This window comes from Chinchilla lanigera, unplaced genomic scaffold, assembly GCF_000276665.1.
Source record: "Chinchilla lanigera isolate Chin_1 unplaced genomic scaffold, ChiLan1.0 scaffold00029, whole genome shotgun sequence".
NCBI lineage: Eukaryota > Metazoa > Chordata > Mammalia > Rodentia > Chinchillidae > Chinchilla > Chinchilla lanigera.
The window spans coordinates 11,572,720-11,598,880 of record NW_004955430.1 but is presented as its reverse complement, the minus strand read 5'-3'; the positions used below and the strand labels follow the sequence as shown (position 1 = coordinate 11,598,880).

The following is a 26,161-nucleotide window of genomic DNA, read 5'->3' as shown; positions in this document are numbered from 1 at the left end:
CACAAATAGGCCATATTCTTTAACACTAGTTTTCTCCAAATGAATCTCCTGGCAAAAGGAACCCACTTGTATTTCCATAACACTAGGTGGAATAGTTTATATTTTTAAAAAATGGCTTGTTAATCTATTTTTTTCTCAACTCTTTCATCTGTTTCATTTTTTTTTAAAGTAAAGTAACACACTTTCAAACTGTCCATAGGTACAAAAAGAGTCAAGAAGATATTGACAATATGCACAAATTAATTCTTTGAATTCAAGTACAGAATATACAAGATTTTAAGATTGAAAGAAAACCCCAAAGCATTCCTTGATATGTATTTAAAAGCTTGGAAAATGTAAGATACTTGAGAGAGAGAGAGAGAGAAATATAATTACTTACTAATATTTCATTCATCTCATCCTCAGAAGAAAATATACGAGCACCTTATTATGGGTAGTAAACTTACTAGACATTGCTTAGCAGTAATATAAGAGTTTTAAAGATTTCAAGTTTAAGAAGCTATTTCCTAAATCAATGACTTGGAAGTTCAGCAGGGTAATCTGAGCTAAAAGAATTTACACTGCATTATGCTGAGCTGAATCCCATGCCCATAATGACCGGCTTCTGATTAGGGTACAGTAGCTCGTGATTCATCCATAGAGTCAGCTACTGTATAATTATACGGAAGCACCATAGCAGGTTTGAAGATTTTCAAGACACCCACTAAGCATTTTGGTTTCAAAGTAGGTCTGCTAAGAAAGAAGCTCAATTTGGTGTGAGAAGATTGTACACACCAACTCACAATAGCACTTTACAATTTGATGGGAAATGCCTAATTTGCTGCCTGGGAATCCCATTGTAAGTTGTATACTGTGAAAGAAAAGTTGAACAACTTTATGTGTTTAACATGGTGTTTGAACCAGCAAACTGAAATGAACTATTTTGCTTGGCTGAACTGTAATGCCTTGGTCAAACCCACTTAGCCAACAGAAAATAAAAAGGATTATGATGGGGAGAGGGGGTTACAGACATCCTCTACATGACCCAATGCATACAATTTTTGCTCAAGGAAATCTTTGAAACTTAAACTTGAAGAATATTATTCATCAGAGCATTAGCACTTCATCAAATATTCAATAACTTCTAGATGAGAATGAAATTCTCACCATCAAGATGAGGCAAATCTCGTCCTATGTTACAACTTTATTTTAATAAATTTGATATTTGATGAATCCTAAGGAAGAGACTATTGAAAAATTATCTATTGATAATTTTTCAAATAAGCCTTTGTGAGAATTCACAATGGGATTACAAGACACTGAAATGTAGAAATAAACATGTTAGAAACTCACAGTGACATCTATTGAGGAGCTCCTCTTCACACAAATGGGAGCAACGAACGGGGTATCTCCAGTTCGAATGGGCATAAATTCTTTTTTGGGGGGGTACCAGGAATTGAACTCAGGATCTTGTGCTTGCCAGGCAGGCTCTGTGCCACTGAGCTATATCACAAGCCCTGGGCATAAATTCTTATAGGAATTTCACTCTTGAATTACAGGACTCCTCAATTTATCTATAGATACATGCAAAAGGATTGTTCTTTTAACTATACATCTAAAATGTTTTGATACACTTCCCCTCAAAACAAATTTTCCTATCTAAAATTTAAGGCAACTTCCCTTGTAGCAAAATACAGGCAAATGACTTTAATGGAAGAAGGCCATGTCCAACTACTTACATATATGTATGTTTGTGGAAAACAATTTCAGCTCTTCAACCTTCCAGTCTATTGGGCCAAATTGTGTCTGTTCAGCTGTTTCTTTGAGGGTCACAGGGAAACTCCAATACTACATTCTCTGGAAAATGATTACTGCCTTAGCTGTCTGTGTATTGAGTCTAATACTTAGTGTGCATGGATCCTCATTTGTTGTTCTTTTTTGCGAGACTCCAGTTTGTTTTCCTTCTATATATGACGCTGGCATTTTTATTATCAAGATGAAAGGGTAACTAATAGCCTTAAAGAAAAAAACAGAAACTGTGTAATCTAGAATAGAAACACGCTTCATCAGGACTAGTCAGAAACGGCCTCCTTGTGAATGCCAGCAAAACACAGTGACACGGATCAGTCACCATATGCTCTGGATTTAGAACTCCCAATCTTAACAGTAGAAAATACTTGTGGGATTACCACATCATCGAAAGCTTAGCATCTTGCAGCTGTTCATCTCAGAATTTTCCTTAATCATTTTCCTCAATGACATGGAACCCAAATCTTTTAAATCCCAACTCATTTGGCAGAAATATAGCTCCTTGGGTCGCTCCAGCTCTTACAGAGTTGTCACCAGCAGAGGCTAGCCTTCCAATTCATGATTTTGAGGTACTTCAGTTTGTCCCCTAAATTGGCATCTCATTTGTTTAGCATTTCTGACTCTTTGGCTGCTGTTTCCTCCACTCAAAACTGGCATTCTTGTGGTGTCCCAGATTGCTGGATTTGGGTGGCAAGAAAATAGATGCCTGAACTCTGATCAAACTGGAGGCCTCAAGATCTGCCTGCTGAGCGCGGTCTGTGCTGTGCTGTAAGCAGACTGTCTCTGGCATATGTCATCCTCTTTTCCGTCTACACCCTTTTAGGGAACTTCACGGGAAAAACACCATTAGAGCTGTTCATCCTGGGATTGGTAATTTGTTTCGAATTTTAATTTAATTTCAACCGACTTAGCTCATTTACAACAGCTTAAATCCTACTGCCCTGTGTCTCTATAACAGTTGAGTCTAGTTTTAGGATAAGAAAGCAACTCTAGAAATGTCCCACATTACCAAGGCTAACCTGTGAAAAATTGTTAGACTTGCACAGGCTCAAACAGTGAAGTAGTTGCTATAACTAATCATTTAGAATTATTTGAACAGGTCCCAGGAAACCAAATTCTTGAGTGAATAGCAGAACAAAATAATAATTTTCAAAAGTTCTAACATGTGCAGTTACTTGCAAGCTGGCTGAGAATTGTGAACAAACATGTAAATTAAAATGTTGCTTCGTTCCCTTATATTCTCAGTCCCTCTACATCAGTGTATGTGTGTGTTATGGTTGAAACATTGTGTCAACTTGGGGAGTCTAGAGGTTTGGCTAAGTGACTCAGCAGGAAGCCAGGGTGCTTACTTTGTATACATCCTGAGCCTGTGGAAGACCAGGGCATGGAAATTACGAGAGCTACACGCCCCTTAGGTGGGAGTAGTCTGTTTACAAAGTAAGGCAGAAAAAGAAGCTGCTTGCCGCCATTCCTCCCTTTTTTGCTCTGGCTGCATTGCTGTTCGGCTTCCATTCCCCCCTTTGCTCTTGTTGCTTTGCTACCTTTTGCCTCGGAGCCAGCCAAGTATGGACTGAAACCTCCACAAACTGTAAGCTAGATAAACCTTTCCTTCCTTTGTTTTGGGCGTTGGGTATTTTGTCTCAGCAACGAGAGAAAAGTAACCAAGACAGTGTGTATGGAGTTATATACAAAAAGTACTGAGAAAGTGTTACTTATTGACAGACGTGGTGTGTTCATGCTCTTAAAGATATTTTTATTTATTTTGATTCACAAGACCTCCAACTTCTTATGAGGATGACATGGAGCCTGGAGAGAAATTAAAATATTACTTTTGTACACTTGAAACACTAATGAAATGGAGATTTTCAAATTTACTCTTGGAAATGGGGCAAGGGAAGGACGAAGAACACGGATGTATTGTGCAGTAGACTGAAAAGTACTTACTTGAAGGGAGAGAAATTCTCCCCCAGAGCTGGTTCATGGTTACAGGTTATTTAATGAATAGAAGAATTTAGGAGCAAAAGGACACAAATACTAGGGGGAAGAATAAGTCAAAGGTCAGGAGGACAGCAATTGTGCTGTCTTACTTGTTCTTTATTAAGGAGGTATGTTTCCTGAAATGTTTAGTCACAGTGGGTTTTTGATGAGCTATAAGAAGTAATAGAACTGGGAATTTAGCTCAGCGGCACAGTGCCTGCCTGGCAAGCGTGAGGTCGTGAGTTTGATTTCTGGTACAGGAAAAAACAAAAAAAACAAAAAAACAAAAAAACCAGAAAAACAAAAACAAAACAAAACAAAAAAAACAAACCACCAAGTAATAGAACTATTGATAGGTTTTTCCAGTGCAGAGAGAAGTAAAACAGAATAAAATGTCTTTATTGTGGACGCGGAAAGGCCACAGGAAAGAGAAAAACGTGGCCTCTACTGATCTCTCGCGGGGGCCAACGTTAAATAGCCCCAGGCTGGAGGCGGGGTTTAGGAGGCGCGCTGCCTGACATGGCAGACCAGGATTGGATGGGAGCACGGGCGAAGGGAACAGGATATTACAAAAAGGTAAGTAGGAAGTTGTAATTCGACTCAGTGGAAGAAGGGTGGGGCTTAGCACATGGCCTTTAGTGGCCAGCGCCATATTAGCTGGATGCCATGGTGACTCAGCACCATACCACATGGCCTGCAGCGCCATACTGGCTTGGGTGCCATAGCAACTCAGCAGGAATTACAGCGGGGCAAGAAACCAATCACTATGATTAAAAATAAAGGTAGGGGCTGGGGATTTAGCTCAGTGGCACAGCACCTGCCTGGCAAGCGCGAGGTCGTGAGTTTGATTCCAGGTACCAGAAAAAAAAACAAAAAAAAAAAAAATGAAAGTAAACATCATTCTGGAAATCCAGTATATTTTCTGCTCTAAGCATGCCTGAAGGAGATTAGCCTTTTTTGCCTGGTTTTTGGCAATGTTTTAGTGAACAAATGTACTGTTTATATTTTAAAGATTGAAGTTTGATTTGATTTTTATACTTTTGGATTCTTACACTGTTTCTATAATCTCAGGCAGTGAATTCCTCAGACACTCAGTTTCCTAGTAAATACACAATCTAAACTCTCAGAAATAATGTGAGGATTAAGTTAAAGGAGGTACATTAAATAAGGTACCTTGCCTATAACAAATACTTGGTAAATAATGCCTCTTTTCTTCTATTTAGCCAGTAGTTGTGCTACTACTTAATTGACAAGAGGAAATAAAACTTAGTGATAGGCATCTTAATATATCTACTAAATCTCTTTAGAAACATATGCAATAACTATATTTTATTAATGTGATTCATGAGGGATTTTGTCCAAAGAAAGTCCACTCAGACTGTACACAACCCACTTAAGTCATACACCTAACCAGTCACTGGGTTTTTAGTTCTGTGTGTGAATAAATTTTCTTTTTCCTTCCATATAAGCAAGTTTGACTTTATGCCACCTGGAATTAAAAGAAAAATAGTTTTGTTAGATGGTTAAATAGTTTAGAAAATAATATATAAGACTCTTTCTGATTCTAACATTCTATTATTCTGTGTTCATAGACATGTATTATATACAGGAATACAAATACTGTATACATATGTACATACATATATGTGTATATATAAATGTACATATACTATATGCATGTATATATGTACATAGGTCCATATGCACATATACATATATATGAATAAATTCCAGTAAGTGTTCATTAAGTATATGGTGCTTCATGCCAGCAATTCCACCAGGAAGAAGGTTGTAAAAATTAATAAAATATATTTATTCTCCAAGAGCCTATATGTACCACAACTGAGTTCTCTACTTGTAACTTGGTTGAATCCTTATGATCGATGGTTTAAAAAACTATCACTGAAGTATAGCATACAGGAAAATAAAAACACTAGTCAAAGTATATGACTGGATGAATTATCAAAAGGTGTTGTGGTTCATCTACTTATATATTGTACTTAGATCAAGAAGCCTCTTTTTCTGTGGAAACATTTCCTGTGAATGCTCCATTCACCTATTATTTAGAGCATTCCGTGCTCATAGGACTAAGGGGCTGAACAGGACTTTATAACCGTTCCAATGGATCAAACTCGTATTAAGTTTCAGTGGTCTTTTGGAGTCAGATGGGTTGGGCCTGGAATTCCAGCTTCTTGTCTCCCTTGCTTATGTGCTGAAGGACTCTAAACTTCTTTTTTTTACTTTTCTCATCCTGAGCCAATTTTCATGACTAGAACATCAATATATTCAACTTATTTCCAAAGTTATTGTGAGAATGAGACAAGCTAATGTTTGTAAGGTGCTGAGTATAGAGTGTGGTTCATAAGACCTACAGCATAGCAGTATTAACATCATCCTTTCAAACAGACTTTGTTGTGAACATGAGGTTTTATCACTGAAGTCCACAGAAGAACTACAGAGAGGGTATTCACTGAACTTCTGAAGCCTAAACCATCACCTGAAATGTCATGTGGAATGCGGGCCTTTCCTTCTACACAGTGGTGCAGGTTTGAGACTTCCTGGTGAGAGAAGCAGTAGGAAGTTTTTCATTCTCAGAAAATACATTTACACAGAGCCAGTTCTGTTTGTGGGCATGGGTGTGCATATGCAAATCTGACACTTCTTATTTCAGGCTAAACACCTGCTGTTCCCTGGAGGATGGAAACAATTGGGGAAGGAAGGAAAGATGTTTTTGGTCTTGTTTATGGGGTAACAGGTGGCTTTATTTTCCTCTGTCTTTCCCAGTCAAACTCACCTCCCTGTCCCCGCAAGGAACTTAGAAAATCCAACTGCTCACTGTTCAATTTGAAAACACAATCTGAAGCACTCAAGTGCAACTAAGATGTGCTTTTTCTCTTTGCAGGGAAATATGTCATACTCTTTAATGGATGATAGGCTACAACAGGAGAAAATCCTGAGAACATGAAGCATTCGTCACTACAGGCAGTTTAAAGATTTTGTGTGTTTTCTATTTTAAGAGCTTTTATTTCAATATGCAGTTTGAAGTGGAACTTGAATTCGATGCAAATGCTGCTGAGATATGACTGCTCAGAGAACGACGGTGATGCTTCACTTAGAGGAGATTCACAATTCACACGCTCACTGGTGTTGCTTCTTTCATTCACCATAACTGTGACCACTTATCTCTTTTAGTTATTCTGTTTCCTATCCGAACTGTTCAGCCCACAGGTTTGCCATGGAAACTACCAGCCAGTACAGTATGATCTCTCTCCATCCTTGTTGCTTCCCCATATATGCAATAATTCAAGAAACTTGGGTGGGAACTCAAAGTATAGGAATCTAGAATAAACTAGAAGTCCAGACTAATTTGCCGCCCACATCAATTGAAGGCCTGCTGTCTGTGGACACTTTCTGCCATTTGGATAAGGAAACAATGATGATAAATCTGTTAATGATGGAAGAATGGGAAGGATGTGCAGAGAAAAGGAACAACAAGAAATGGAAAGAAAGTCCTACCAGAGTTTGAGAACCAGATTGTAAAAGTTACTGTGATGTGTGTTTTGTGTGTGTGTGTGTGTGTATGTGTGTGTGTTTTATGTTATTTGATCCCACTTACTTGGAATTTTTACAATAAATCCCTGCTGTCTTTAATGCTCTACTTCAGTTCTATTTCTATTGCTCATAGTCAAAGTCCTCCTTCTGAATTATTCTAAATCCTAGGACTCCCAGGATGGCCTTTTCCTCAAAGCCCTACACTAGCTCTACTCTAGAATAAGAATTTAAAAAAAGAACCAGTGTAGTTTGAGAAAGGGCAAGAGTAACTTCTGTTGTTTGACAACTTTTTTTTTTTTTGGTTTTTTTCTCCGGTACCGGGAACCAAACTCATGACCTTGCGCCTGCCAGGCAGGCGCTTTTGCCGCTGAGCTAAATCCCCAGCCCCTCTTTGACAACTTTTTGGGCTATAAAGCTTCCATCCCTGTGAAGCAAAGATCTAAGCAGAAGAGGCAGAACCTCAACATTACAGGGGAACATGAATCGAGAGTCCAGTAGAATCCAAATGATTCAGTTCTCATTGAGATCTTCAAGAAAGAAAAAGGAGATGAAACCAATAATAATGGAGAAAATGATGCAATAATTGGCGACCATCACCAAGAGAAGGAGGGGCAGTGAGGGTCACTTTGCCGCAGCCAGAGGGAGTGGGATGTCACAGTAGGTGTGATGAATCCCACAGTACCCTCCATTTACCGAGCACTGTGAGCATAAACACAATGCTAGGCGTTGGAGGTGCTAAGTGAAACACAACCTCTTCCTTCAAGGTATTACGGTGGCATAGTCACTAACTTCACTGAGAGACACCACTATAAGAAGTTGTTTTAGGACACAGAAAACACTCTGGATACAAGTAAAGTTTCCAGGCCATTATCTACTAAGTTTACAGTAGGTAAAATAGTTTACTACAAGATATTTTAGGGAAATATGTTTTACTTCCTAAAGGACAGAAAACTGACAAACAAAATACCCACTGGCCTCAAGATGACAAGAAAGCTGGCATGGTAAAATGACATTCGGGTCCTTTAACATGCAATTTTTCAAGAACAGTTATCACAGAAAGATGTAGTGTTCAATCTGTGCTCTTATTACTGAGACTGTACTAGCAGAAACACACCTACTTAGTTCCCATCAGGAACTAAGAATCTAAATCTAGGCTGCCAGACATTTTTAAAACTATTACTATTCCATAAATCATTTTTAAGAAAATTACTTCCAACCAGCCCAATTTCATTTTGGATTGAAATGAGGACTAAACTTAAACCAAGTTCTTTCTTTGAAAAGGTTGCCTTTTCAAGACATTCTTGAATTAAATTACACTGTAAAGTAGTCGCACCGTTAACAAGAGATTTGGAAAATCAAAGATTTTGCTTGAAAGATCTCATCAGTCTTGTTTTTAGGTAAGGGGAAAAGTATGGGGTCAAATCTCATGAATGTATCACAGCTTAATTACACAAGAAATTGCCCAGTGTTGAGCAGTCTAAGTAGATCCAACTTAAAATATTCATGGGAATTAGATAGATGCTTATTCCGATGATATTTGCCTTTGAGATAGGGGCTACCTTTTGAAAACATAAAAAGATTCACCTTTGTGTATTAAGGACATGGAGTCCAGATGTAGACAGACATATGCATTTATACTGATACCATTAAGATGAATACTGATTGGGGAGCATGAGAAATTAGATTCCATTCTGTACATCACAGACCCCCCTGTAGACCCTACCTCTTATAGTTTACCGCGAGAAGCAACGGATCTTTGTATTACAGTCTGAAAAAGAATTTTATAATAACACATAAACTATTTTATTAGACCCTAGAATTTTCCACATTTAAATTCATTTCATCCCTAAAATTTGTAACCTTGTGCCACAAGCAAAAAAAGCGAGATGATTTCAGAATTACTTAATGGTTAATGGTACTGTATCTCTATTTTCTGGAAGAGTATTACTGTTATAATAGCTCATCTATTCTGCAGAAAGTGGGCATGTTAGCTTAGGTTGGAAGGCCAATCTTTCTTCTTAATACTACTTATACAGAACCACCTGGAAGAAGTATATTACCAGTATTGCAAGCTATTTTTTCTATTATTCAGCTTAAATTCCATACATGGGTTTTGAAATCCCCTTCTCCTAAACACAGAGGAAGTAAAAAATAGCTGTTATTCAATTTAACTGTTTTTTTAAAATTTATTCTTTCAAACATTACTTACTGATTGATACATTGCTACTTTTGGGGGATATAATTCTAAATTCCCTTAGCTATTCATTTTAGACTTCACTGGTAGGCCATATAGGCAGCTGTCTTCAGGATTTTCTTCATTTTCTTAAAATTTCACAGGTTTTCAGGTTCCAAAGTAAACTTTTTGTCATTCATTCATTCATTCATTCACCATATATTAAATGCTGACTCCGTACTGGGCTGTGCTGTAAACACTGGGAACAGTAGTGTAGAAGACAAAGCTGTCATAGATGTTCTTTTAGGAAAAACTGACTATGAACAAGAAAACGCATCAATTGAAATCATTTCTGAGCATATTAAATACTGTGAAAAATAAACAAGGTGATGTGACAATGGATCGTGGGAGGCGTAAACTCCAGGCAGGTGGTCAGGTAAGACCAGAGGAACAGAGCAACATTGCAGGGAGAACCAGGAGCAAATGCCAAAGCTCTGAGGCATGAAAAGTAGCTGAGTCTTCATATGTGAAGGCGTGAAAACAGCCCAATTTGCTGCAGTGTATGTGGACCTGAGATGGCATCAGACAGCTGTGAAGGGGGGTAAGGGTAGGAAGGCAGCTTGAGTTACGGTAGGAAGTGTGGAGTTGCTATCAGCCTACGGAGTCACTGAAATATTCTAAGCAAGAAAATGACATGATCCATTTTATATTTTGCAAGGATCACCTCTATGACCTGGAGGAGAGATGGCGGTAAATGTTAAAAATAGAGGTAGGGGAAATTATATTTATTCTCATTTGTCATGATTGGCTAGGAATATTTTGGCATCTACCACACATATGTACACACATATGCTAATATATACACATACACCCCTCCATGGGCTGTTGAGGGCAAGTTGACTTTTCCACTGGAAATGGCTCACTCCTGACAAAGGTTAAGCATACATAACACAGCTGGTATTCAAGTCCCATGACCAGAGTGAAAATTACAGAAGGTAATGCCTAGACAGCATCTTTGACCAAGTAAGTCATTAGAATGGCAGGTGGTAATCCTCTGGGGCCTTTGCAGTTGCTGTATAATGTATTTCTGTGTGTGCATGGATGCCTGTAGGTCTCTGTTTGCACAAGAATCTGAAAAGACAGAAGATATCCTACTTTCACTAGAATTATTTTAATGTGTATATCCTTAATTTGAGTTTTTCATACTCAGTATATGATTTTGAATGGGTCAGTGAGGTCCCTAGAGTGTGATATATAATAAGTGAACAGGGAAGGTACACGGTATGTAATTTAAACCTGTTATAAAACCATACATTTTTGTCAGATGCATAAAGAGGCAGGTGGTACATGGTGGGCCAGCAAAGTGCCAGGGAAACTGGTCAGTAAAAAACAGAGATTGAGGTGAAGGAGAGGGAGTGGAGGAGGGGAGGGCACTGGCATCTCAGTGCATTGTACCAAAACTGAAGGACACTAAAAAGAAGATAATAAAAAGCAATCAGAGAGATGTGATGACAGATCACTTTTAAAAAAAGGAACAATTAAAAAGAAAGGTAGCAGTTCCACTTATTAAAAAAGACTTCCTAATCCAACAGAGAAACCCATAAGAACAACTTTGAAGCAATGAGAAAATAGCTATCAAACAAACATTAAGTGCCGGCAAGCATCAGGGTAAGGTGAAACTCATTGCTTTCCAAGACAACAAAAACTATTATAATTCTAAATCAGTACATGCACTGTGCTGTTGTGTAGAAATGGACAAAGAACTCAGCAGAACAAATTAGATATCCAGAAACATTAACACGCATTAATACTCAGTACATGGCAGAGATAACAGTGCAGGTCTGTGTGGAAAGTTATACATCACTCAGTAATGGCACTGAGAAAATTCATTAACCATAGTAAAAAAGTAAGCTTCTTACCTCAGCTCACTAACAAAATCAATTCCAGATGATTAAAGAATCAAAGGTGAAAGGCAAAACTCTAAGGCATTTCAAAGCAAGCACATGCACATATCTTTAAGACATAAAGAAAACCAGCTTTAAATAAAATATTTGTAATTCAACTTACTACAATTAAATCACCTGCATATTGTATAACAGCATAAAGGAGAACAGGCAAACCAAAGCTAGAAGACATGTTCCATTTGTACAACTGATGCAGGATTATAAAAATTATTTAAATATTTACAAATTATTATATGAAAATCAACTCTATAAATATGGAAATAAGACAAAATATAGACAATTTAAATGTTCAACTGTAAAATGAGTAAGTAAATTGTTGCATATCGGCACAACAGAATTTTAATTACCAGTGAAAGTGAGTAAAGGGTTCACTACTATGACCAACCTTGGAAATGTAATCCTGATTTCAACACGGGAACATCACAAAGCTACAGTGATACCTTTTTAAGAATCATTGAAAGCAGGTAAATCTAAACAGTATTTAGTCAAGAACACATATACCTGCACCATAACTATTCCTTTAAAAAAGAGAAAGAGCAACACATGATTTTTGTTTTCACTGATACATGTCTTTTGATTTGCATATGCAAATGCCTGGGAGTGCAGAGCTTCCTCTCAAATGTTTCAGCACCTGTAATCTTAATATGTTTAAAGTGGAACTTACTATCTTCCCCTACAAATTTGTTTCATTCATCTCCTTTCTCATCATAATAAATATTGAGATTGCCATGACTCATGCAATCTCATTTCACAGTCTGCTATGAGTGTGAAATATGATAGAAAAATAGCATGTACTTAAATTAAAAAAAAATTTATAGCAAAAGACACATTACCATTAATCTCTTTCAAAATACTTTCCCTTGTGTTAAGCACATTTATCCCGTGGTTCTTGCCACTTTCTGAAGCAGTTCTGGAAATCCTTTTGTGTGTGTCTTGTGTGTGTGTGTGTGTGTGTGTGTGTCTTTAGGTGTGCCTAACTCAACATCTTGAGTCAGTTCAAATTATTTGCTTTTCATGATTATGGCTTTGTGGAAGAATCAGAAGTTTCCTGCTCCCAGATCTGAATAATAACACAGATGAGGGCACACTGTAATAGTTTTCAGGGCTGCCTTTCCACTGGGTGGCACTTAACAGTGTTCACCAGATGTTCTTTTTCACATCATGCAAAAAAGACTTCCCGAATGGCTTCAGAAAGTGCCAAAATAATGGGGTAAGTGTGCTTGAAGGACGTGGGAGTGTTTTGAAAGGGATTAATGGCAAGGTATGTTTATTGTAATCATTTAAAAAATTTAAACATTCACTGTACATTTAGATCACCCTATGCGTGTGTGTGTGTGTGTGTGTGTGTGTGTGAGCCTGGACATATTTGCGTTCTCCCTCACTACCATACTAAAGCAATGGCCAACCCCATCAATTATACTTTCTTTTTTTTTTTTTTTTTTTGTTTTTCTCCGGTACCGGGAACGGAACTCACGACCTTGCGCTTGACAGGCAGGTGCTTTTGCCGCTGAGCTAAATCCCCAGCCCCTATACTTTCTTAATGTATCTTAAATCTTTTTATTTCTTTTCCATAACTACTGTTAACTCCTCATTCCTACTTGTTACCTCTCATATTGACGTCCCTTCCCTAAACCAGCCTCCCAGCGTGCACAGATAGGGGATCCTGCTCCTCTGCTCAAAGTCCTTCAGTCTTTCCCTACTGCTGTCACTTTCAGAATAGAGTTTGTGAAGTTAAGACAAGGATGTCTGAGTCTACCACTCCAGCCTCACGTTTCAGGACACCATCCCTGCATGTCACTACACCTGCTTTACCTATGCCTTTTTGTAAATTTATTTTTAAAAATTTAATAAATTTGCATTGGTACATGTTTATATTTATTTTAGGGAGTAGGTACATCCACTTAACATGCTGTAATTCTTTTTATTCCAGTTTATCTCCTTTTCTTCCTGCACCTCAATCTCTCAATTCCCTTCCCATTTTGAAAAGATCTAGCTCCCTGTTTCTCATTGTCTATATTTTAATTATTTATATTTTGGGTTTCTGGTATAAGAGAAATGATGTGCTATTTAAACTTGTGTGTCAGACTTATTTCGCTTAACATTACTGCCTCAAAGGGCATCTCTTTTCCTTCAAATGCTCAAATTCATCTTTCTTTATGTCAGAGTAACACTCTATTAGATTAACAGCACACACACTTTCTTTATCTATTCATCTGTTGATGGATATACAGGCTGCTTCCGAAATTTAGCTGTTGTGAGTTGTGCTGTTATGAACATGGTATATCTTTAACTCTTTGGGGAAGGTACATAGAAGGGAATATCTGGGTTGAAAGGACTCAAAAAATCAGATTCCCCATAAAAGGCCTAATCAAAAAAATGGGCAACTGAAATCAACAGACTCAGAGAAAGTACAAATGGCCAATGAATACAGGAAAAAAAAGTTCAACATCTCTGGCTGTCAGAGAAATGCAAATTAAAATAACATTGAGATTCCACCTTACTACAGAAAGAATGGTTCTCATCAGAAAGTCAAACACTTACAAATGCTGGCAAGACTGTTTGGGGGTAGAGGAAGGGCACTCTTTTATATTGTAGGTGGGAATATAAGCTGATACAACCACTGTGGAAGTCAGTATGGAGATTACACTTGTTCTTGTTTCTCTGGTTTCAATTGTTCTGGCCGCAATTGGCTCCTAACTATCTCCTATTTGTTTTCCAGAGCATTATTTCACTGGCACCCCTTCCCTAATCCCTGCTGTTTCTTAGTTTTAGTAACACTTGTGATGTTGCTCTGCTGCCGATGTCAAGAAACTCATCTCCCTTGAAATGGTCTTTTACTTAACTATACGCTACCCCTGCCTGTGCCACTTGAACACACGGTCAGTATTTCATTTATTGTCCCATTTTACATACCCAGATTAGTACTTAGTTTGGAAATTTGGAATAATATAAATTAATAAATATAATTTATGAGATAGTAATGATTTTTCCAGAATTGCTGCAGTATAAAGAGACAGGGGGTGGAGGGACAAGGACCCTTCCATGTAATGCCCTCAAAACTTTTCTGAGTGACCTCATTACAGTTCCTTTTGATTACTCTGATACCCTGCCTACTATTTCTGCCAATCTTTTTCACTTAGCTGACAATCATCATCAAATTTATCCTTTTTCATTTCTGTTTTTGAGACAAGGTCTTACTATGTAGTTTAAGTTGGCCTTGAATTGACTATGTAGTCCAGGTTAGCCTCAAACTCATAACAATCTCCCTGCCTCAGCCTTCTGAGTGCTGGGATTACAGGCCTGTGCCACTGTGCCAGACTTCTTCTTCTATTTTTTTTTTTTTTTTAACACACAAACCAGAATCCAGGTAGAGGATTCTATTTTTTATTAACTTAGATAAAAGACTGAAGAAAGAACAGGTGCACAATAAGTAAAAGATTAGAGTTTATTGCCCATCTGACATATTTTGTTGTGAAGTGTCTTTTGCCTATTTAAAAAATTGAGTTATTTTATGTCTCAATTTGAATGCATTCTGGATAACCTTTCTTTTCTACTTATATGCAATGCAAATATCTTCTCTTGCTTTGTAGTTTGACTTCCTATTCTTTTAATGGTGTCTTTTGATGAATAGAACTTCTTAATACATTTACCAGTTCTATATTATTATTTCTTCATGTTCTTTTAAAGAAGTCTTAGATTACCCCAAGGTCCTATTGATATTCTGAAATGTTTTCTTCTAGGAAATCTGTTCTTTTCTTTCTCATAATTACTTCTATGATCTGTTTGAACAGAGTTTTAAGGATAATGTGAGGTAGAGATCAAGATATATTTTTGTTCTTATGGATTTTATTTTAAAATTTTTTTCAATTTTTATTTTAAAGAAAAAAGAACAATAAAATAACAGCAAAGACAAAAACAGAACAATACCAAAACAATAAAAATGATACAGGATTTCAAAACAAGATGATAAGAATGAACAATGATTATTATATTACATATTGTTATCTTCAATGAAGTTGCTCAGATTGCCAGATGTAAGAATGTAAGATTGATCAAACAATTAAAGAGAATAAAAAGTAATTAAAAGCAATCAGAAACAATGCAGAGCTTCACTAAATAAGATGGTAGGAATTCAACATTGGTTCTTATATCGTTGTTTTCAAATTAGTTGCTCATATCACCTGATATAAGCATGCAAAATTGGTCAAGAAAAAAAATTAAGTATTAACTGTTCCTTTCAATAAACCAATAGACACCAGCAGTACAATTATTCCAGCTATCCTTGTATATACATATATTTTTCCCCTTCCTTTCTTTTCCCTTTCCCTCATCCCAGTTGTTCCTTCTCTTTGAGAAATTTCTTTCCCTTTCACAATATCTATTTTATCTTTTGGGTTTTATTTACTCTTTCAAGTTCTTACACTAGGGATACAAAATGATGTTTACACATGTGGGTCTGATTTATTTCACTTATGAGTATGGTCTCTAGTTGCATCCATTTACTAAAAAGATATAGTCCATGCAGGTTTTAAATTGATCCTTTTACTGAAAATGTACATAAGATCCAGAATACATAATAGATATTGTGAAAAGGAAAGAAACTGCTCCGAAGGAAAGAACAACTGGGATGGGGAAGAAAAAATACACATATATACACAAACTAGCTAAGATAATTATACTACTAATTTCTATTAGTTCATTGAAATGAACAGTTTATGTTTATACTGTTTGATCAGTTTTGCATATCTTTTAAGCTGAGGAACTGCTTTGAAGGTAACAATATGCAATATAATAACCATTGTTAATTTCCTATTATCTTGTTTTGAGATTCTGTATCATTATTTTTATTGTTTTTTCTCTTTAAAATAAAAAAATTGATCCTTCATTTCTTGATAATGTAAATTATCTTTTTACTACAGTTCTGTATGTACTAACTTGTAATAAATAAAGAGCCACCCATGGTGAGTCTGTTTGTAGAACCTGTTCCATTGACTAATTGTATAGCCTTGTACTAATATCACACTGGCTTAGTTACAATAGGTTTATAATGTTTTGGTTTCTGGTAGCATACAGACACAAATTTTTGTTCTTTTTCAAGATTGTCTTATTCTCTTCCCTGGGAAATTCATCTTGCAATTAGCTTGTAAAATTGTGTGCTGATATACTTGGGTACATTTTAAATAAATGTTATAGTTCATTTATTTAGATTCAGTTTCTTCAAAAACACCACATTTTGCACATCTACCCACATTGACAGGTGTAGTTTCCTTAGTTTTACTAGTGCTGAGTACAATTCTATGGTGTGGATGAAATTAAATTTTATAGAAGCCACTCACCTGCCTGCCCATAGCAGAGTTACAATAAACAATATCATACAACTCCTTTTATCAACTTGTATGAAAAAACTTTGAAATCACACCTAACAGTAGAATTAACAAGTTGTAAGTTCTGTGTATATTTAAATGGACTAAATATGCCAGATTTCTCTGAGGCATAGATATACTAGTCTATATGGTTACACCAATAACTGCAAAAGTGTTACACAATTTTATTAACCTCTTTCTTGATCTGAAAATTTAAAACCTTGCTTCATGGATGTGTTACTTTAGATTTCATACTTCTATTGTTTTGAGATATTTCATTGCACTTGTTACCTTTTTGTGTTTCCTTATTACAAATTGCTTGTTCTATTTTTGGACATTTTTAAAGATGATGCCATTTTTACTTATTTATTAATCACTGTAGATCCAGACATTATAGCTACATTCTTTTATTCTCTCCTCTATTAGTTTTATAGATACCATTGGTAAGAAACTTTTCAATGCTGCTTATTTATATCTGTGTTAATTTGGAGCATGTAACTGCAGTGGAAATTTAACCATGTCTTATTATTGTAAAAGTATATCATTGAGATATGTGTATACATCTGGACTCTAAGTGTTTGTGCACCTACACCACATGCACAAGGTGATTGGTGTAGGGAGAATGGGGAGAATTGTAATATTCTTATAAATATGCTGGTTTTATGCTGTTATCTGTCAGTATCATGAACTACTCAAGTATCATCAAATATATCAAAACTGAAGAGAAGCTGCAAGAGGTGATCCTTCAGGAATCCCTTGTCTCTGATTCAGGGACCCTTTCTGGACTTCAGTGTAACTTCTTGTAATTTTGGGAGATACTATAGTTCAAAGTCCTTCAATGGAAGGTACTGAATCTCAGAACATGAGGGAAATTTCTCCTCCTATCCCCAGTTTAATTAAAGAGCTGGACAGACAGAAGGAGGAGACATTTTTATGCTGATCAAAGCATACATCAATAGTAGAAAACTGAAAAAGAGAGGAGGTAATGAACACATTTAAAATTTTAGTAAGTTTTTTCATTTGGAAACCCCTCAGTAGATAAAACTAGAGAATTCATCATCTTTTTCAGCAATCGTTAACATTTACACCAAAATAATAAATCAATATCTATCAAGCACACAGCATGTAAGATATATGTAGTCATATCAATGTCTGATTTTCAGTATATTAACATGATTCATTTTGGAAAAGAGATATTTTGGATACTATCCAATTATTTTATTTACTTGACAACATTTTAAACTTAAGTTAAGCTGGATTTTACAACAACATATGAGCTTATGCTAAAATCAATTGTATAGGGTTTACCATAGGAAGCAGTGAAATAAATTTTCCATTATCTGCACAGACAGAAGTAGCTGAATTAGTGGATGTCATTATTAGGCCATCTAGAAATTCTGAATAAAGGCAAATACAGAAAACACACTGATTGTATAAAATGCATGATTAGCACAAGGTCAAAACAGGGCTAGGTAGCCTTTTCAACAAACTTACAAAATATTTTATACATTTCAATTAATATTTTGATGAGAATTGCATAAGCTGTCATTCTAAAGTTACACAACTTATCACAGTTGTAGGAGTCATTATCTTACTGCTATATTCATATGTTTTCTAAATTTTGATTATTTCTTAAAGTGCCTTTTGTTCTTTACTTTATTTTAAAATGCATTGATGGTCAGTCTTCTCTCCACCCAGATATTTTAGTAACTCCTTCTGTCATCAGATAGTCTACAAGCTATTTTGGGTAAAAGGTAACATACAAAAGGCAGAATTAGAAAGCTACAATGCAATCAAAGGGGGAATTAAGCTAATTTGTATCAGAAATAATGGGGAAGTTGGGGGTGAAAGGGTGGATGAGATAAGAAGAGAACAAAGAGATAATAAGTGATTAAAGAATATGGCAGGGTGGGCACGTGATTTTTAAAAGGAAGGTGATGCAAATAAGTTACAAGGTTTTTGTTGGTTTTCCTTGTTATTTGCATCTGTTATGTAAATGTTCCTTCTCCTACAATCCATTGCTCAACTTTCCACCTGAGCTGCAATCCACCAGTGAATCCTATATGAGTGCATATTTTTGTTTGTGTTCATGGAAATTTAAGAAAGGGAACTGGCTCTAATTTGTGATCACTCCAGAGGAGAGTTACAGAGCAGAGAGTAAGAATCCATAATCACAGGTAATCATCAGAATATAACTTCCCTACAAAGTCCCAGTCCTAGTACTCTTGAGAATACTACAGTATTCTCAATGCTATGGTATATATAAGGAAGAGTGGCCTAACCTTATTTAGTCATTAGAAGGCATGTATATATATAGTACATAGTCTATGTTTTCAAAATCCTAGAACACTACTGTGTGTGTGTATGTGTGTGTGTGTGTGTGTGTGTGTGAGTTTTGAGTAATAAAAGGTTAGGTGATACAAAACCATGAAAGTCTCAGAACTATTCTTCAGTTCCCATGTATCTTAAAATGTAGCTCAGAAGGAGCTCTGTTTAAAAAGTAGCGATACTTTTGGTTCCAACCATAATGAAGTAGCTTACATTGAACTCTTATCAAAAGTAATTATAAAGCTGGAAGAATACATAAAATCATGACCTGAGGACACTGAGAGCAATCAGTTTAGGTAAGGCTTCAATGGCTGTGGTACCTGAAAAGGGAGAAGCTTACATTTAGCCAGATATTTTTCTGAGGGCATTTGCTATTTTGGTGTGGAGTAGAATAGAGGACACTACAGGCTAAGGAGTCAGAGAACAAAATGCAGGTGAACCAAATTGTGCAGGATTTGAAGAGTAAAACCTCAGAGAAGATGTAAATTACATCAATGTTCGCCTTGAGGTATTAGCCAACTCCTCATATAAACATGCAAGAACTAATATTCCACAAAACATAGTTGAAAACAGCAGCTGCAAGCTGAGTTACTGAAGAGTAATTATGCCAGGTATGTGGTACTGGAGGTAGAAGTCCAGGCTGTGCCACACAGGCGGGGCCTTAGTAAAAGTATCCTAGAATGTTTTGGTTGAGACTAAAGAAAAAGTGTTTTAGGAAGAAAGGCTACACATCAGGACCAAGGGCAAAACTGTAGAGGACCAGACTAAAAAGCCTAAGATGAACTGTGAAAGGACAAATGAGATCTGCTGACACTATATTTGCTTACTTATTTAGAGGAAAATGACCTAAATGAACTTTCTTTAGCAATATCTACATTTAAATAACATTATGACAATTGCTTTCAAAAAGAAAATGAAAACTGGAGAGGAGGTGCAGACAGAGAGAAGGGCTTGGAAGAGAACAGGCAATGAGAATTGTTATAGAAGATGATAGAAATATTGGAGTTAAATGTGCAAGCATTTCAAAATTATCATGACTGACGTTCCAGCAAATAGAACAAAGGATAAAAAAATTTATTAAAGACAAAGATCCCTATTTAAAGAATGAAATTAGATCATCATGCCATACCATATTAAAAAATCTACTCAAAATGGATAAGCAACTTAAATATAAGACCCAAACCTGTAAAACTCCAGGAAAAAACAGGAACTCTCCATAACTTTGGTCTGGGCAATGCTTGTTTGAGATAATATTCCAAAAACATAGGCAACAAAAGCAAAAAAAGACAAATCCGAGAACACCAAATTAAAAAGCTCTGCAGAACAAAAGACAAAATCAACAGAGTAGAGATAATCTATGGAATATTTGCAAACCGTGGGTCAGACTGGGTTTAATACTCAAAACACATAAACAATTCAAACAATTTAATAGCAAGAAAACAAATAGCCTGATATAAAGATGGACAAAGGATCTAGGTAGATATTTGTTCAAAGAAGACATACAAAATATCCATAATCATCAAGGAAGTGCAAAATAAAACTTTTATGAGATATCATCTCTCAGCTATTCGAAGGGCTATTATTATTAAAAAGAAGAAAAAGGAGAAGTTTTGCACAGTGCTGGTGGGAATGCAAATTAGCAGAACTGCTATAGAAAACAACACCATGATTTCTCAAAAAATTAAAACTATTACACATCCAGTAACTCCACTACTGGCTATTTATCCAAAGGAATTAAAATGTGACTCTGTACCAGATATTTGTATTTTCATGTTCATTACAGCATTATTTCTAATAACCAAGACATGGAATCAGCTTAAATGTCCAAAGGATGAATGGATAAAGAAAATGTGGTACGTATACACACCAGAGTACTATTTACACGTTAAAAAGATTATCCTGTTACTTGTGAAAACATGGTGAAACAGGAGAATATTGCTGTTAGTGAAATAATCCAGGCACAGAAAAACAAATCTTGCATTATCTCACTCATATGTGGATGCTAAAAAAAAAATCCATCTTATAGAAGCAGAGAGTAAAATGGTGGTTCCTAGGCACTGCAAGATGGATGGAGCTATTAGTCAAAGGTTATAAAATTTCAGTTAGGAAGCATAACTTCAGGATATCTATTTTACCATATGGTGACTATAATAATGATGTATTGTACCTTTGAAAATTGCTAAGGATATATTTTAAAAGTTCTCACTATAAATACGTGATAAGTATTTGAGGAACTGCAGACATTAGTTTAATTTAGCCATTCCATAATGTACACACATTTAAAAACATCATGCTGATATCATATGTACTAATTTCACAGTAAGAATCATTAAAATTTGAGTCAAATAAAAAGAGATTAGATTCTAATATGTTCCATCTTCCCACACTGAGAAAATTGGCTTCTTTTCCTGTCCTCATTTCTTCTTCCCATTTGGGTTGCTTCTACCCCTTAACTCATTCTAAATCTTAAAAAATAGTGGTCATTCTTACTTGTTGTGGAGAAAAAATGATACCCATAGTTTTAAAAGTCATCTATTGAATGAAATCCATGAAAATGATTTCAAGAAGAGACAGCCTATTTAATAAAGAGTATAGACTGAAATCTCACACTCTCAAATTCTCTCAGCCACCTACAAATTTGTGACTATTTGTCAGTCCAAATCTCAGACTATTATTTCATAGAAATAGACTGAAGCTTACCTTGAAGATACGCTTTGAGCACTGAGTGAGATACTTTGTACAGGAATAGGGCTTGGTACATAAAGGGTTGCCAGTGATACTTTCTGTGTTGTTTGCGCTCATTAAGAGAAAATCATATGAAAAACTCATAATCATTGTCTATGCATCTAATGTCACTTTTCCAACCAAGAAGAAGGAACATGCAGTTTGAATTTTCTTTACACCTTTCCAAGTGGAGACTGTTAGTGACTACCAAAAATACCTACACAATATATGTTAGTCAAAACCATAGCTTCTGAAACCCCTAAAAAATTGAGTCTTACAAATGTCTGGAACGAGGCATTGTTTGTTGTAGAATGTTATGCATGCACTAGCTTGACTTCGAACAATCATTCCTACGAAATCATTTGTCTGTGACACATCAAACGAGGTCATTTATGTTCATGACAGGAAAGTTGTTTGCATACACTGAAACCAGTAGCAAATTTATAAGCATAAAATGTTCATTATGCTTTCAGCATGACAATCCTGGGCTGCAATCCTGTTATCCATATGTAGTTGTTTGACACTAGCTTTGTGTACTGTTGTAACAAAAAGATTACTTGTAAGCAAAATCCACGTCAAGAAATTGGAATAGTGAATAACCACAAACATAGCACAGTCTGGACTATGTACTTTATCAGAAAATCTTTAAATTTTGAGGAAATCACAAATCTCCAGCTGAATATTGTGTATCACTGAAATTGATTCTAGTTATAAGTACATGAAAATAAATAAGAAAGAAACTGGAGTTGAGGGAACTCCCCTATACACATTTCCTTGGTATGTTGGTTAGCAAAGTACAGGTTTAGTTTCTAGTTAACTGTTCAATGACTCAAGCAGTGGCTGAATAATTCAGAACTTTTTGAAGTGAGGTTATGACATCTGCTTTTACAGTCACAAATGATTTCCAAACCATGTGATATTAGAACTCAGCACTAATTAGTAAAGAGACTTACATCACTCTCATGCCCTTCCCGTAGGTTGTATGTGAGGTCATGCTGAATGTCTTCCACGAATTTGTGAGCGTATTCTGGGTAAAGGTCTAGCACTTCAAAGAGTCCTTTGAGGATGATGCACTGGAGATCACAGTAGGTTAAAGCCTTCACATCTGCATTGGTCTTGATCACTTGGTCCTTAATTGATAGGTTTGCTCCAATTAAGTCCCCTTTCCCTAGGAAAAAAAAAATCCACAAAAATAAAAACAAAACAAATCCAACAACAGGGAGAATAAAGCAAGATTAGGACTAATACCTTCATTTGATTTACAGATTCATTTCTCTCAGATTACACTGAAAAGACAAGAATCTTTATCTCAGGCAGAGTTGGGATTCGGGGCTCAATAATACTGAGACAGTATCCCTGTCTACCAGTCTTAGGCTGGAATTCACTTGCCTGGGAACTAACTTGTTTGTTTGAGTTCGTTGATTAGGTAATATTGCACAATTTACTTGAATCTTTTAAAAACCTTTAAATTGATATAATCAGTTTAAATTGACAGAAAGGGGAGCATAATCATAAATGCTCTGGATTTATTTTAAACACAACCATTAATTCAGCCAAAAGCCATGTGAAAAACATGAAAGAAAATCCACTAAATTTTTAGACAAGTTTAGGATAAAAGCAGACGTTCACAGAGGACACTGACCCTAAATCATTCATGACTACAAATTCGGAGTTTATGAGTCTTTGCCCACAAAAAGCATCAGGTCTGGACTTTAAATTTAATTATTTTAATGGTCATTTTGATCTATTTCAAATGAAACCACCAATAACAATTGAAAAACAACAATAGCAAACACCAAGCAAGATATAATTGTAATGATATTAAACCAAATTACTCCCATTCCCCATTCAAAATTTTTTTAACTTTTAACATTTTTATGTTCTGTTGTGCTCAGAATTGGTGGAAACAAAGTCCCTGGCACATAGCCAGCTTCAATAAGAGTCTATTTTATTTAATTTGTCAGTCAAAAAGACATGTCAAATTAACCATGAGCACTTGATGTATTCATATTTATGGCAGATCAAAAAAATCACAGGTTTCTAAATCATTGAATTATATGTAGGCATCAACTTCAATTTAATACTGAATTTAAACTTTCAAACTGACAGGAGAAAAAAACAGACTGAAATCTGTATTTACAGTCACTAAGAGATGATAAATGGCCCCGTGCGGTAGAAGAATTTAAGTTTGATTTATTGTTGTCGCCAATATTGCTAAACTTGGAAATTTTGTTTTCTGCATATTTTATTACAAATCTAAATTGCTCCTCAAATACTCAAAGTCAGGTACTGATGCAAGATGTAAATACAGACAGGATGTCTTGAATAAATTTTGAAATGTGTACACCTAAGGAGAATTTACCATGATGAAGTGTCTTGTACACTGAGCATTCACAGTTTCTGTGAAGCAAAAAGTATTTGGAAGAACTTCAGTTTATCATGCTTGCAAATATTAGATTGTCTTGGTATGGCTATTTCAGCCTCAGTGACAATAAGTGTAAAATAGCACCAACATCTTGCTAAACTTGGCACCCTAGAAAGAATTGCAGTTTATTCATGCAGTGAATATTTATGAAGTGCGGACTATATGTGCTGGACCTTATGTTCAGCACTGGCAAATACCCATGGTTCTCACCCTCAGTAATTTTATAGTCGTGTGGGAGTCTCACTATCTTGATCTAGGATCTTGAGCTAAGTTTCTTAATATTTTGGGTCACAGTATCTGTATTTCTAAAAGAAAGGAAAGATTTATATAGTGCTGTGTGTCTCCATTTTTCAGAATTAGATTATTAAGTTTTGTTAATTGGTTATTCTTCCTTTGAGAAAAAAGGGATGGGATGCATCTGTAAACCATCAGGTTAGGACATAACATATTTAATTATACTTAGGTAGACAAAGGCCATCTATATGTAGAAGCCATTTATTGGCGCATTACCATTTTATTTTAGAACTATAATGAATGAACTGATGGAAAAAACACAATTACTTGGACATGAAATTAAGGTATATTAGGCAAACAAATTCTATCCTCATAACAAGTTCCTGCCCTCTGATAACTGCCTCTCCATGCATCAGATTAAGAAATGTAGCAGATTACGTTTAGTTGCTAGATTACAGAATAAATTTATGGTTTGACAGTTGTTTGGTGATGTTTCTTCCTCAAAGTCTTGCTATATATGTATTCATTTCATCAAAGAGTGACTGGGTATTAAGTATCTGCAGATCAAATGTCAAGCCCTGTGCTTCAGTTTGCCAGAGTCAGTATGGATTTGGATAATTTACCATAGGGAAGTAAAAGAATCAATCTCAATTGAAATAATGCTAATCATAGAGAGCAAATAGTAATTTATTATCTTTGCTTTGGTTTAGTTCTAATAATACACACCAGTGTTTGGAAAAGTCACATGGCAACTTGCGCTTACATCCTTTATGACACATACATAGTAGAAAAAAATAGGTAAAAATGTTAATTCTGGAAGTCACAATTCATTGAGACATTTGGGGCCAGGAGCAAAATAGCAATGAAGTAAATCTTTCAGCTGTAAATCAATATTTTTATAATAAGAACATTGATTTAAATTATGTTTTACAAGCTACAGAAGTTGTGCAAAAGCCATTAAATTTGCATTTTTTTTTGTTCTAAATCGTGGAACATCCCTTCACATAGCATTCCTGAAATTGTCGTTAGTTACCAAATTTAAAAGTACAAAATTAAGAAAAACCTCACGTTGTATCAATTTTGAAAGGACACATTAGTTTTGGTTTCATCAATCAAACCACACAGGTTTTAAAATATGACTCAATACCTTGAAAGTAGATTTTGTCAATAGGCAGGGTATACAAGTTACAGCGATACTAAGGGGAACAACAGGAAAATAGTTTATCATGAAAGTTTTTGAAACAAATTAGAAATGGCTGTCAAATCTAATGTAGAATCACAAGATGATAGGATAATTGGTCTTTAATTTTGCAAATTTGAGAAGAGAGCAGGAACAAGTGAAATTCTCCTCCTCAGGAAAGGAAAACACACAAGTAGGCAGCCTGAGTGTAATAATGATCGTGAAGGAAACGAACAAGTTGATAAGAGACTATTTTAGTTCGAGTTCACACCTTTCTATTAAGGAGAGAAATGGATGAGTCAAGACTCACTTTGAAAGCAGGCACCACGTTTCTCCTCTGTAAGGTGTGAAATGAGAAGGGATAAAAAACAACCTCTTTCCCTACTCACCAGCCTCCCTTTCTGCTTTTAATTGAGGATAATCAAACTGCTTTACTCTGTGTGAGCTGCTGTC

The 26,161-nt window shown here is 35.8% G+C and overlaps 1 protein-coding gene across 1 annotated transcript in view; it reads right to left on the bottom strand.

Moving 5' to 3' along the window:
- Nucleotides 1-26,161, bottom strand: part of Kcnh8 (potassium channel, voltage gated eag related subfamily H, member 8) — a 355,986-nt gene that overhangs the window by 55,955 nt on the left and 273,870 nt on the right. Inside the window, exon 11 of the mRNA XM_005387459.2 lies at nucleotides 22,823-23,037. Coding sequence (XP_005387516.1) covers nucleotides 22,823-23,037 — 215 coding nt within the window. The remainder of the gene's footprint in view (nucleotides 1-22,822; nucleotides 23,038-26,161) is intronic.